The sequence below is a fragment of the Betta splendens genome, chromosome 21 (assembly GCF_900634795.4).
Source record: "Betta splendens chromosome 21, fBetSpl5.4, whole genome shotgun sequence".
Taxonomy (NCBI): Eukaryota; Metazoa; Chordata; class Actinopteri; order Anabantiformes; family Osphronemidae; genus Betta; species Betta splendens.
Window position 1 is genome coordinate 17,285,584 of NC_040899.1, and position 14,357 is coordinate 17,299,940.

Genomic DNA, 14,357 nt, shown 5'->3' on the forward strand with positions numbered 1-14,357 from the left:
CATGGGGCACACACACACACACACACACACACACACACACACACACACACACACACACACACACACACACACACACACAGAACAATGAATATTTTAAGATTTTCTAAGTTGCAATAACTTCTTAGGTCTCTCTATTGTTCTTCTTGGTCTTCACATCTTAAATTAACTATGTTGCGTTATCGTAACTAAAATGCTCAATTCACTCAGGAGAGTTTAGGAAAACAATTGTAAGGAGAATGAAGTGACTCCTATTTGAACGCAGTGTAAACTGACTCAGTGTGTGCATCACAGGCTTCACCAATCTTTATGTCACAAATATTCTGGTGAGGCAGGTTCTCAGTACCATTTTCCTGGCTGTGGCCCTGTTCCTACAGGGCACTGTGTGTGAGACCTGCCAACATAAACCTTCAGCTGTGGATTCTGTGTTGTGTAATAAAAAATACTCACAAGACACACTTTGAAGGATCCACCATCCACCATCCACACAGAGAACTGGACAGTGCAGGACAGCTGTCAGAACTGCTGTGACATCACATGTCTGACATTCAAAGCTGAGTTACTTTACGTGATGACTTCTCACCAGGTGGCCAAGGACACCGCTGGCACCCCGCTGGGCTTTAACCTGGGACCTTCTGCTTCCCAGGACAATGCTCTAACCACACATTCATTTTTAGCCACACATTCTGTAGCCTTTAACTAATCCAGCATTCCTGCAATAATCCTTTTCATGAAAGTCCCAATATTCAGCCTTTGCTCAGATTATCTCAAGGCTGTGGTTTGTGTGGCTGATATAAACTAGACTAAATAATAGAATCACCTGTGAGAATAACACTACAGCCTTCAAAATAATCAAACACCCTCACACCTCAGAAAAACAAGAACATTACAAACTTCATAAAGCTGCTGATTTGGACCAATTTAGTTTTTGCTGAGTGTACTTTTATAGAATAAAGCTCATCTGAGTATATAAGTTCATAGGTTGGGTAGGAATGAATAAACATATTGTGTGTGGCACTATGTAGTGCACACATGCACTACTCATGAGTCCACAACACGTGCCTCTTGATATGATAATATCATGGCTTGTCATACACTCGTCAAACCATGTTTTCACTTCGCCACTGAATACAAACCACCCCCTAACTTGCTTCATGAAGAACTGCAATGTCACCCATCGTAGCACAGCTGGCGCTCCACTGTGGAGCCAGGCCTGGGGTCGGGGCTGGAATGTGGCACAAGACAGCATGTCCTCCGGTGACCCCCCTTCATGTACCTGCAGGAGGAATGGAAGTAAACTGCCAATAAAGGCAGGACCTGGGGGCACAACACTGAAACATAACTCAGTCACACAAAGTGGCTCCACAAATAATACTTTTGTAAAATAAGCGCTTTAGTAAAATCTTGGTTCATTATAATTTTTTAATATATACTAAATAATCGTGTATCATAGACAAAAACACCTCCAAAACCATTTACAGCAGATAATATTCTAGTCAGGCTCAATCACCTGCTTTTACATAAATGTGTCAATCTGTCTAAGAGTGTTTAGTCACCTTTAAAAGAGGCGTCACCAGCAGTCTACACCAAGAAGTATCAATGTATCAATTCTTCAGACATTAACTTCACTCTGTCTAACAATCAGATAGCCATCAGCGGGACCGGGGCACTGATACAACCCAAGTGGGATAGCAGACATGGAGGCAGGCTGAATTGTGTCATTGTGAGGCTGATAATGGTCGCCTTCTTGCACACATTAAATGCGAGCTGAGAAGGAGGGGGAGCGCCTGGAGGCCTCTGGAGGCCTGTCTTTGCATGAGGTAAAATGCCTTCCATTCAATAGGGTACAGGCAGCAGTGCTAAACATTTATGAAGGTTGTTTAAACAGCAGATTAAATGAGATCAGTGCTCCCGGCGTTGAAGAATCTGCCGTATATGCTGTGCACAGGCACGCACGCACGCACACCTCACAGGAACAAATGCACACAGACGCAGGCATGTGCACACATAAAAGCATGATACAACACGTTGGATGAATCAGACGTGTGTGCAATTATGGACATGAATGATGGCAAGAGTCTGAAAAACAAGCTGCTAGGTGAACTCACACGTTGTAGCATTAATCGTCCAATAAAATGATTCCTCCCTTGTGATCAACATACAGCATTACGATCTGCACTGATTCACATCATGGCGTTGCTTTTTCTTTCCTCCCTCACAGACTGTAAGTATTATCTTATATCGGTAAAACAATAATAATGCAATGCAGGATATTAAAAGAAGACTCTAATGTTTTGGTGACTACTAATCTCACACTCTACAAATCTGCTTCTGATAAAATAAAGTGTTGGCAGAGATGCTGTCTGGATTAAATTAGACTTGGCATGTGTAGCCAATATACCAGGCAGTTTATTTCAGTATGATTTGAGTCCAGACGAGTGTGACGTCGGTGCACCCTTTGCCTCAAAGATGGATAGAGAATGAAGAACAAACAAACAAATAAACAAACCTCAATTGGTGTTTTACATGATTAAATCATTAATTACCATTATGAAATTATCAGCTGCACTTCATCTGAAACAGTTCCTCGTTGGTTCAGGAAGCAGACAAACAAACAAACAGAAAGAATCTGGATTTTGATTATCAAAAATAAAAATGTCAAATGAAAACAGCAGCTGAGCTGATCTGAAGCAGTGATTGTATCACAGCCTGTATGAACATAAAACTTAATGCATTGAACTGTATCCAGTATACAATAATAGTGTCTAATTTGAATCCTTTTAAATGCTATATGAAATAAGATTAGATGTCAATCTTAACATTTGCATCTACTGTATCAACAACTTAGACAAAGAGGATCAGTGTAATAACAGAGTAATAGAGCTGCTGGTTGCTAAAGTAACACTGGTGTTTGTGGACTTCTGTTTCGCTTACAGTCTAAACTGGTCTTAAATAATCAGCAGCTGTCTGGAGAAATTAATATAATATTCCTGTAGATGCAGTAAGATGAGAAGCTGAAAAATGTTTACCTAACCAGTCTGCAAAATAGAATATTTATATTAAATAAATAATAAATTGTAATCCGGTAACATTTATTGTAAGTGTCATTTGAAATGGTCAACAAATAGATGATGGGGATTTTCCACTGTCCTGGTGCCTGTTCACTGGTTAGTCCGTTACATTGTCCTGTCTGGTAACTGCCTCCTCGTGGTTAATCTGCTCTCAGTACCTCTGTCTGAGTGGACCAGACCTGACGCTGTGTGAACTATTGGCGCTGGACAATGTCGCACACCTGCCCCAGACAAAAATGTGTGCTAAAAGCACAGCACTATCTTGGTCTAATGAGGAGTTAGCCTCCTTCTTCTTCTCTGTAATTAGCAGAGGATCTAGGCTGGGGGGGCACGAGACTGAATGGATCACTGTCAGGGTCAGGAACTCGTTAATGAAGCCAGGAGGTTTTGACTGTATGGGCGTGACACACACACTCTTATCATTGGGAAAACACTCCACAGCCCAAGACTTGCACCTTGCTTTAATTAGCCACATTATTCATCGAGGTGCATAATCAGCAGCTAATTGGCAGTTTATCAACTGTCACACCTGGTTTTCCCTCTTTCCATCCTCCCTCCTTTAACCCTCTCTTTTTTCACAAAAAAGCAACAAAAGATATAATTGGGGAAACTGCTCATCTGACAACTGTAGTCACTCACACAAACACACCTGAAAACACCTGCACAAAACACACAACACCAAACAGTCTGAGCCTCAGCGCTACAAACAGGCCCCAGGTCAGACGTGTGGAGAACTATGCAAACATGGAGGCAATGAGAGTCAGAGTGAGAGGAGAAGAGAGAGAGGAGTCGGACGTGGACGTGTACCCACGTGGACCAGTGTGAGACGTGTGTCAGATGAAATCAGGGCTGCTCTCACTAGGTCCCATGCACTACATGCAGCTGTGCAGCACAGAACGGAGCAGCCCAGGTTTGTGTCAGTTTCCAGCGTGCAGCTCTGGTCCCGCATTGGTTCAACCAACAACCAGAACCAGTTCACAGTTTATACCTGCCCCCTCATTTAGAAACTTGCCGCCCTTTCTAAATGCAGCTGAGGCGGTGGAAAGTGTATGATCATCAACCACACACCCGGGATCCATCCAAGTTCATCAGTGTGTTGCTGTGATATGAAAGCAAGATCAAATGGAGCTTGTGTGTTAGGTTTTGTTGCAAGAATTAGATTTTTAGAAAGAAGCGTTACAGTAAGTTTAGATTGCAGTGCTTCATTTTAGTAGAGATGTGAGTTGATAATCTCCAACTGCTGATGCCTGATTAGCTTGTGTGTAGAGTTTTGACATAATGGGCCAAATTTTGCAAAATGTGTGTAAGCAATAGGCAAAAACTGTAATTGCAAATCACAGTCTTTACATGATTAATAAATGTGTATCCTGCGCCGGCGTGTCTGCGCCGGTATCTAGGTTTGGTAGGATGTCTCTGTACTCGCCCGCACTCATTGTTGTCGTAGTGTTTGTGTGCCTGCCGTCACACTGGTGTGGACAGCTGGCCCGTCTGATCCCTGTAGTATACTCCTCCTAAACTGGTTTTAGCAGCAGTGCTAATAAAGCTGATTATGTGTGTGGCTCAGGGCCCTACTAACCCTATGACACTAATGGCAGCTGGTAGGGACGAGGAGCTCAGACCAAGTCCATGTTGCAGAAAAAAGCAAAACAAAAATGAAGCATGTCAAAAAGTAAATTGACGAAAACAGCTCCACAGCCCAAGACTTGCACCTTGCTTTAATTGGCCACTTTAATTATTCATCGAGGTGCATAATCTGCAGCTAATTGGCAGTTCATCAACTGTCACACCTGGTTTTCCCTCTTTCCATCCTCCCTCCTTTAACCCTCTCTTTTTTTCACAAAAAGCAACAAAAGATATAATTGGGGAAACTGCTCATCTGACAACTGTAGTCACTCACACACACACCTGAAAACACCAGCACAAAACACAAACAGTCTGAGCCTCAGCGCTACAAACAGGCCCCAGGTCAGACGTGAGAACTATGCAAAAATGATGTCAGGATCCTGGGGCCCGTTTCAAGAGTTTAGTTTAAACTAAACTCTGAGTTGTTTTACACTGAGTTTGCAAATGTGGAGTTTTCGGCTTCAGAACAGCTGAAAAGAGTTGGTTTAAGCAACTCTAAGTTGACTGACTCAGAGTTAAGCATAAAAGAACGTGGCTAAAAGTGAAATGTAAAAACATAATTCAAACAGGTAAGGAACGACCTTATCATGGGTGTAGACTACCTGACTTTACAACAATTGACATATTAAATAACTAAATAGGATGCAGAGTATAGCAGTGCAGCAGCATTTTCAACATCGCTGTAATGTTTTCACACAGTTAAATCATTTGACTTCTACTCAGCCTACAGAAAGAAGGCAGAAGCTAGAACAACTGGTGGAGGACCTGCACCTCCACCTCTGACGGATGCAAAGGAGATGGCCCTCAGCATGAACATTGGAAAGCAGAGGCTGAAGGAATTCCTGGTGGGAGTTCATCAGAACCAGTCACTCCCCAGGATACAAGTGCATGTGTAAAATGTAAGAGGCCTACCTATATATTTGATTTTTACATAGGCTACTTTTGATATATCCATTTCTTAGAGTCTGGGTTGGGTTCTTTGTTGGTCTTAACAGATTCTGATGGTAATATGTGAATCTTCCTGTCACAACAGAAGCCCAGGATGTTGTAAGTAAACTACCAAATAAAGCTTAAATTATGATAAGCAGTATTATAAAGTGTAATATTAACACAGTTTATACACAGCACATGATTTCTGATGTTTGTGTCGCATAGCCTAAATGGTGTAACTTGATCTCCAAGTATAGTGACATTATTATCTCCCCTCTGCCCCAGAATGTGGAAGAACAGCAGGAGGAGGGTCCGTCACATTCTGCTGCACAGATGCACACAGTTCAGTAAATGCCAGAGTTCAATTCTGTAAGAGTAATCAGGAACTATGTCATGTAACTCTAAATCTTCTGTATTTTAAGTTACCGGTTAAGGAGTTGTATAAACTATATGTTATCAAGAAAATAAAAAAAAATAACAAGGAAATGTTAAACTTGGACCGCCAGATTGAAAAGACAGATGTAGAATTTGAAATTCTCAAACAAAAGCTGGAGGTGAGTGTATAGTTAAAGGTGAATTGTATGAAATATTGAAGGTATCATAAAATCTACCTTTGTGTTTGTAGGAAATCATCAATTATGATTTGCATTTATTCAGTTTCTTTTATTCGTGATGGTGGTGAGGGTTGATTAAGACATTACGGCAAATCACATCTGACTGTCCATCCACCCTGCAGATTACCGTGATGGGAGGGGTCTCCTCAGGGTCTTGTATTTGTAGGGCAGGGTGTTGCTCTTCTCTAATAATTGCAATAATGTGGAGAACAACACATGTCCCAATAATGTCACAGGCCTCTCAGGTGTTTCCCTGAGGTGATGTGGACACTGAAGACATGCTATCAACAGGCCTATGGTCATTTCCACCCGGGCTCTTGTTCTGCAGGGCCGCATTAAAGCGCTGCTGGGGGCCTGCTTTAGGTTCTGGGTGAGGGGTCAGTAGTGTGGGCTGGCATTAACCCCTATCTCCAGCAGAAAGCCGTCAATCTCTCCTATAAGTTCACATTACTTTAGTGCTGCATAGAAGTGGTCCTGTGAGTGTGTAGTGCATGCATTGAAATAAGTGTATAGGACATACATGTACTTACAGTACCACAGTGCAGCCTGTTACTTAGGGTTGACTCACCATAATTCATGAGTCATGACCGAGCTGGGCCACTTGGCCTCCACGTTTGTGATAATATGTGCAGCATCACATATGATCTTGGTGATGTAAACAATGATACGTCAGTTACAGTGACCATTAGAAAGAGTAATCCGTGCACCTGCATGTTTATTAGTTTATTTCAGATCACAGCAAGATGTTATTAACTGATCATCAGTTTTCAGATTAGCCTTACTGAAACAAATACCACAGACCTGCAATGCTGTAAAACTCCTCTTTAATGGCTCTGAGGAGTTTGTGTCAAGGAAAGTGCTTGAGGTCGAACTTTTCTACATACAGTGGCTTCACTAACGTTCTCAGCATCTCTAATGTTATAAAGAAAACTACCGTTTGCAAAAAAAAAAAATGTAACGCAACACAAAGAATCTGTTCTGATGTAAAAGCACTGCCACGATGGGTGACGTGTCTAATGAATGGGTGGATAAGATTATTAATACATGTATGGAGTCTCGAGAAAAACGGTACCGCTAATAAATAAGCACGGCGATATGACAGAAAATTAACTCGTGGCGTCAAAATCCTCTCGCGGCGTAAATTAATGCCGTGTGAATTAATACAGCGTCCTCATCTACAGGATCCTCTAGAAACATTTTGGTCTCTGCGCGAAGGAAACAGGTGAAATCTATGAATGTACTGAAAGATTAAACGAGGTATTTAAACAGTGTTCACTTTAAAAAGGGGCGGAGACCGAAAGAAACTCTGGGTTTCCCGAATAAAACCTGCTTGCGACCAGGTTAGGTTCACAGAGTAAGTTGCCATAGTAACTGACTCTGACTTTCGGTTACCTCGCTTCTTGAAACGGGCTTAAACGTACCCCGCTTTACAGGTTTAAGTAACCTTGCTTTCTGAAACCGAAAACTCTGAGTTTTCCTTATTTCGGCGTTAACAAATTCAGAGTTTCCACAAAACCTCCTTCTTGAAACGGGCCCCTGGGCTGGCTCTGCCAGCCATCCTGTTATTTTTTCACCCTGGACCACACCTTCCCCATCACCAGGCCACGCCTCAGCTTTGGACCATGCCCACTCCCTCTCCTTCCCTCTGTAGACACCTAGCAATCAGCTTAACTTGCCACACCTGCACTTCCTCTCTGCCTCCCTTCAAAGACTCCTGCAGCACAGCACTCTGTGCCGGGTCATCGTCATACTACCACCCTGCCGTTGTATCACCTTTGTGCCCTGCTGTTCATGTCAGGTTAGTTGCCATGTGTTAGTTCTGTTCCTGCCAAGCCTTAGTTCTTTGTTCATGCCATGTTTTAGTTTAGTTTAGTATTAGTTTTTAGTATTAGTTTTGTGTCCTGCCATGTATATTTCTCGCGCCCATATCATGTAGTATCTTTGTGTTATCGCATAGTGTCTGCTTCTCGACCACCTAAACTATACAAGTCACACACAAATCAAAGAGGAGTAACTTACCAGAATTTAATAAACATCAAAACAATTCCTCTTACAGAACAAAGTAACAGTAAGTTAATAAAGTGTGGTTTATTAAATATCAGATCTCTCTCATCTGAATCCTTGTTAATAAATGACTTGATAAGTGACCATCACATAGATCTGTTCTGTCTCACTGAAACCTGGCTGCAGCAGGATGAATATGTTACTTTAAATGAGTCGACTCCAATGAGTCACATCAACTATCATGTTCCAAGAAGTACAGGTAGAGGTGGAGGAGTAGCAGCAGTTTATAAATCAGATTTATTAATTACTCCTAAACCTAAACATAGTTATAACTCATTTGAGAGCCTCACTCTGAGCCTTTCTCACCCAGACTCTAAAACTCAGAAACCAGTTGTGTTTTGTATTGTTTACCGTCCTCCTGCTCCATATTCGGTGTTCTTAACTGAATTCTTTGAATTCTTATCTGACCTAGTTCTTAGCACAGATAAAGTCATTGTAGTGGGAGACTTTAACATTCATGTAGATGTTGACAGCAACTGTCTCAGCACTGCTTTTAACACCTTAATAGACACTATTGGTTTTACGCAGCAGGTAAATGAACCCACTCATCGTTTTAACCATACCCTCTATCTTGTCATGACATATGGGGTTGAAATTGATAATTTAACAGTTCTTCCCCAAAACCCTCCGTTATCTGACCATTTCCTAGTAACTTTTGAATTTAGCACAATTGACCCTACAATAGCTGGAAAGAAATGTTACTATAGCAGATGTTTATCTGACAACGCTGTTGCCAGATTCAAGCAGATGATTCCATCATCTTTTGCCTCAATGTCTTGTAGATACACAGAGAACAGTCACCTTAATCCTTATGAACGGGTTGACTGTTTTGTAGCTGACGCTGCAGCTTCTCTACGTACAATGTTAGACACAGTGGCTCCTCTGAAGAAGAAGACAGTGAATCAGAGGAGGTTAGCTCCGTGGTATAACTCAGAGATCCGCAGCCTAAAGCACAGAACCAGACAACTAGAAAGACAGTGGCGTTCCAACAAAATAAATGTAAACTGCATTGCATGGAAGGACAGTCTAATAAAATATAAAAAAGCACTTTGTGCTGCTAGAAAAACATATTATTCCTCCCTAATTGAGGAAAACAAAAACAACCCCAGGTTTCTTTTCAGCACTGTAGCCAGGCTGACAAAGAGTCATAGCTGTGTTGAGTCTACTATCCCCTTAAATCTCAGCAGCAATGACTTTATGAACTACTTTACTAATAAAATTATCACCATCAGAAAAAACATTCAGCAGCGACTTCTTCCAAACGACAGAAAGCACTGTCTAGATCCATCAACTTTAAATTACCAAATCCTCTGTCTTACCTAGACAGCTTCTTCCCCATAACTCATATGGAGTTAATCTCAATAATCAACTCTTCCAAGTCGTCCACTTGTCTTTGAGATCCAATCCTAGCTCGTCCATATTAAATCAAATCAACCAATCCTTACATTTAGGCTATGTACCACATGCTTTTAAGGTGGCTGTGGTCAAACCTCTATTGACAAAACCAACCCTGGACCCTGGAGAACTAGCCAACTATAGGCTCATTTCAAATTGACCCTTTATTTCCAAGATTCTGGAAAAAATCGTGGCTAAACAATTATCTGACCACCTGAGTGGGAATAACCTGTATGAAGATTTTTAGTCAGGATTTAGAAAACATCATAGCACAGAAACAGCTATGGTTAGAGTCACTAATGATCTTCTATTAGCTTCGGACAATGGTCTAGTTTCTGTATAACATTCTATTACAGACACTAGAACATAGAATCAGGATTAAAGGAACAGCATTGGAATGGTTTAAATCCTATTTGTTGAACAGATTCCAGTTTGTTCATGTTAATGAGAAAATCTCCACATGCACAAGGATTAGCTATGGAGTACCACAGGGTTCTGTGCTGGGTCCAATTCTGTTTAGCCTATACTGTACATGTCTCCTCTAGGTGAGATTATTAGGAAGCATATTATTAATTTCCATTGTTATGCAGATGATACTCAGCTATATATGTCCTTGGAACCAAATGAAACAGATCAACTAGTCAAAATTCAGAGTTGTTTAAAAGACATCAAATCCTGGATGTCCCAAAACTTCCTTCAACTAAATTCAGACAAAACTGAAGTTCTTATTGTTGGGCCTAAAAATCTGAGAGGGATACTATTGAGTCAGATAGCCACCCTGGATGGCATAACATTAGCTTCAGATTCTACTGTGAGGAAACTTGGTGTCATCTTTGACCAGGATCTCTCTTTTACATCATACATTAAAGCTATAGCTCCCTTTGTTACGTGAAAAGGCCACCACAGGGGGCAGCTGGGAGCTGTGGTGGGGGGAGCTGACCAACTTCAACAAAACCTGTGTGAATCCCCGTTTCACTTTGCCATCTTAGAGAGACATCAACACACCTGAGGTGTTTTCATTTGGGAAATTTGTTAATAAAAAAAACATTTTTACACAAATGCAAATAATAAAAGGCATGTGACCCAACCAAAAACACAGACTAAATAAACATGACAACAGAAAACCCTGGAAGCAGCGGATGAATAAATAAAAAGTAATAATACAAAGTGAGTAAGTATATTTCACTTACTTACTGCTCTTTTTGAAAGCATTTTGGACAGATACATTTCTGTAAGAATGTATGTTCTGTGTACTGCACAAATGAAGTTTTACGGAAGAACTCTGTTTCATATAAAGTGTGTATAATCAGTGTATTGCTGGTGATATAAAAGGGTGATTCAAATGGAGCTTGTGTGTTAGGTTTTGTTGCAACAATCAGATTTTTAGAAAGGAGTGTTAAGTGGGTCTGATTAGCTTGTGTGTAGAGTTTTGACATGATGGGCCAAATTTTGCAAAATGTGTGTAAGAAATAGACAAAAACTGTATGCTGTGGTTACAGTGTTTAACACTGTGCTACAAGAAGATAAGGTATTGAGACTTTAGTCTAAGCATTCACTTTTAGTGTGTATGCAACAGGCAAAAAGTGTAATGTTCCTATTGAATAGTGAGTAGCATGGTGCTGGGAGGGCAGCAGGGGATAGGGAGGGTCTTGGAGGGGTTAAGTCACCTAAACATGTCTCATAATGCTGGAAAGCAATATACTCAGAGCAGCCACAAACTACTTGCTCACTGTGAAAATCCAGATTACGGCTTTTAGATCAAGGCTTTTACATGAATTTCAATTACAGTAGCCCAACATCAGTTTAGTTATTATCTAGAAGAATGCAGCAGGCAAGAAACAGGATGCAGCATGAAGAGTCCATGTGAATATTAGCTGTATAATATTATAATTTGATTAGGTTTACAGTTTTTATCGGTCGCTTTGACTTGTTTTGGTAGTTGGTAACTAGTTTCCATTTATTTTCATCATCACCATTACAGCAGTGCATCAGACGCAGCAAATGTATAAACCTGTATCATTGGATTGATACATTTTCCCCTCCTTTTTTAAAACATTTCAACCCGGACATCATTCAAACAGTCCAAATACCATTGTTTTAGCTTTGGTGACCAAAGAGAGACCATCTGTTTCGAACCATTAGAAACCAGTAAGACCAGTATGAACTCACCATAGCACCTGACACTCCTCCACAAAAGATTCTCAGTCTTTAGACCTTAAAAATGGCACCAGGTCTGTGTTGTTCTTTACCAGCGAGGTCTAAAGCAGAGACTGAGTATCAACAGTGGCTGTGTCTCATCCTCCAATAGGTTGGACTGTAGTTTAGTGTACATTTTTTTTGTAATATTTACAATATTTCAGTTTTCTGCCACAGTTTGAAAAATTAATGTCATTGATTTAATAAAAGCTGCATTAAAGCATGTCATCAAATCATTTGCATAAAAGGTAAATTGGACATAAACTAAAGACAACAAATAGCAACAGGCTCCAATGACGATCAATGAGGCACTGATTCACACTGAGATCAGTGGTTTGTATTTTGCTGTCCACTGTGTTATGACTGATTGGACGTGTTCATGTACTTGGTTGCAAGTTGTATTGTTTGAAGGCAAAATGAGTTTTTGCTGCGTATTTCCAGTGTTTTGATGGTTACAGCCTTTAAAAAACAAAGCGTGTCATTATGAAATTGGAGCAGCTGTGTAACTGTAAGATTTATCACAAAGAAGAGAGGCTTCTAGAGCCTGAACCAGAAGCTGCTTGGAGGCTAAAGGGCCTGCCTCCCAGTTCACATGTAGACAGCGCCACAAGAAAAGTTTTTTTAAGACATAAGGTGTAAAGAAGGATTTTGAATTCTTCCATGTGAAGCTACTGTAGGATGATTAGGATGTTCAGTAGTAGGATAACTCTAAAATTAGCTGTGATGCCACACAGCTCACTTAGCTCATTTGTTTGTACAGTATTTGGGTTATTTTCTGAGAACAGACTTGGTTTTTCAGTATTTAAAATACATTTTTAGTTCTTTGCACAGTTAACAGGGTATCCATTCTCTTTGTAGTGTGCACATTTAGTTCTTTGCCTATGTTTAATTATTTTCGGTTCCATTAACCGTGTTGGAGTGTTGCTGCTGGTGGTGGATGGGCTCCTGGCCTGGTAGAAAGGGTTGCCTGGAGAAAATCCACCATTTAATGCAGAAAGTGGTTCATTGGAGAGAGCCACTATCCACTTCTATTAAGCAGAGACTGCAGGTTTTGGTTTACTTTGCTTTGTAGTGATTTGCTTTTTATTGTAGTGAATTATCATTTGAAGATAGTTGTTTGGAATCATTGTTTATAATAAGTGTTTATGATTTAAGTATTTGTCTTTAGTTACTGCTGTACCGTATGTCATACTGGTCTGATCAACCATTATATGTTCAGCAGGTCAGTTTTCTTTTTTTTTTCTTTTTTTTTTTTTCTTTTTGCACAAAATAAATGTTGTTTTGAAAAAATCAACTTGTGGTTCTCTTGCCCTCTCATTGGCCCTAGCTTAGGAATGAGAATGTTTTATCTGTGTTATGAGAAACTGACTACAGTGCTTTGGAAAACTATTCATACCCCTCTTTGCAACCACAAACATGAAAGTACAGTATATTAGACCAACTCAGGTTTGCTGATGACTTTCTTACTGCCAGTTTTTCTTACAGGTCAGACCTGTGGTAGTTGTGGGCAGATTGTTCTACCTGAGCTGTGTATCTTTGCAGCTCCTCCAGTGTTACCATGAGCCTTGTGGCTGCTTCTCTGATTAATATTTTTATACCTGCCAGTCTGTTTATCTAGAAGACCATGTTGTGGTCAGCTTGCAGATGTACCAAACTCTTCTATTTTCAGATGAAGGAGTATACTCATGAGATGTTTGCAGCTTTTTGCTGACCAGTCTGGTGTGTTCCTTGGATGTAATGATGCTAGGATGCTGTTGGTTTACTAAGTTCTCTGTCAAACCACTGTGAGTGCTTCACAGAACAGCTGTATTTATGCTGAGATTAAATCACACACAATTCACTAATTGAGAGGCTTGAAGACAATTGGCCCCACTGGATTTCGGTTAGGGACGTCATAGTAAAGGTGAAATAAACACATGTCAGGTGTTTATTTAGATTTTGAAAACCAATTTTCCTTCCACTTCCCAAATTTCTCGCACTTGTTGTGTTGGTCTCTTACATAAATCTCCTTTTCTAGTTCTATTACATTACGGTTCCACCTGTGGATGTGTGAAAAATTCACACGCTGAATTCACTGGATCTGTTTAAGTTGTATCTCACCTACTGTACGCATTGTTTAGATGACAGGCAATGCATTTTAAACTAGGTCGTCTTATAATAATAATAATTATCATGAAACCATTATTAGTATTTTTTTAATATAGGTAAATATAAACCTGGGACTGTATTCGTGACTGTCAGATATGAGATTTGTAATATCTTTCTACCTTGAATAATAATTTGATCAGAACATTGCTACTACACCACAAACTGTAAATTCAGTTATTGAGTATAAATATATTTGATTTCACTATATAAATTATTGTATTGGGGGTTGATAATATTATTATTGATCAATGTCCACTTTTGCAGAAACTGTCTAAACAACATACAGAGTTAAACATTCGGTTACAATGATTATTATCCA

At 40.2% G+C, this 14,357-nt stretch overlaps 1 protein-coding gene across 1 annotated transcript; it reads left to right on the forward strand.

Moving 5' to 3' along the window:
* The first annotated feature begins 2,095 nt into the window (after nt 1-2,095).
* LOC129603535 (uncharacterized) lies at nt 2,096-13,687 on the forward strand. The gene is made up of 4 exons (XM_055505225.1): nt 2,096-2,221; nt 5,415-5,590; nt 5,687-5,738; nt 5,907-13,687. Exon 4 carries the CDS (start codon nt 8,462-8,464, stop codon nt 9,620-9,622), a length of 1,161 nt encoding a protein of 386 aa, XP_055361200.1. The 5' UTR covers nt 2,096-2,221; nt 5,415-5,590; nt 5,687-5,738; nt 5,907-8,461; the 3' UTR covers nt 9,623-13,687.
* The last annotated feature ends 670 nt before the right edge of the window (nt 13,688-14,357 follow it).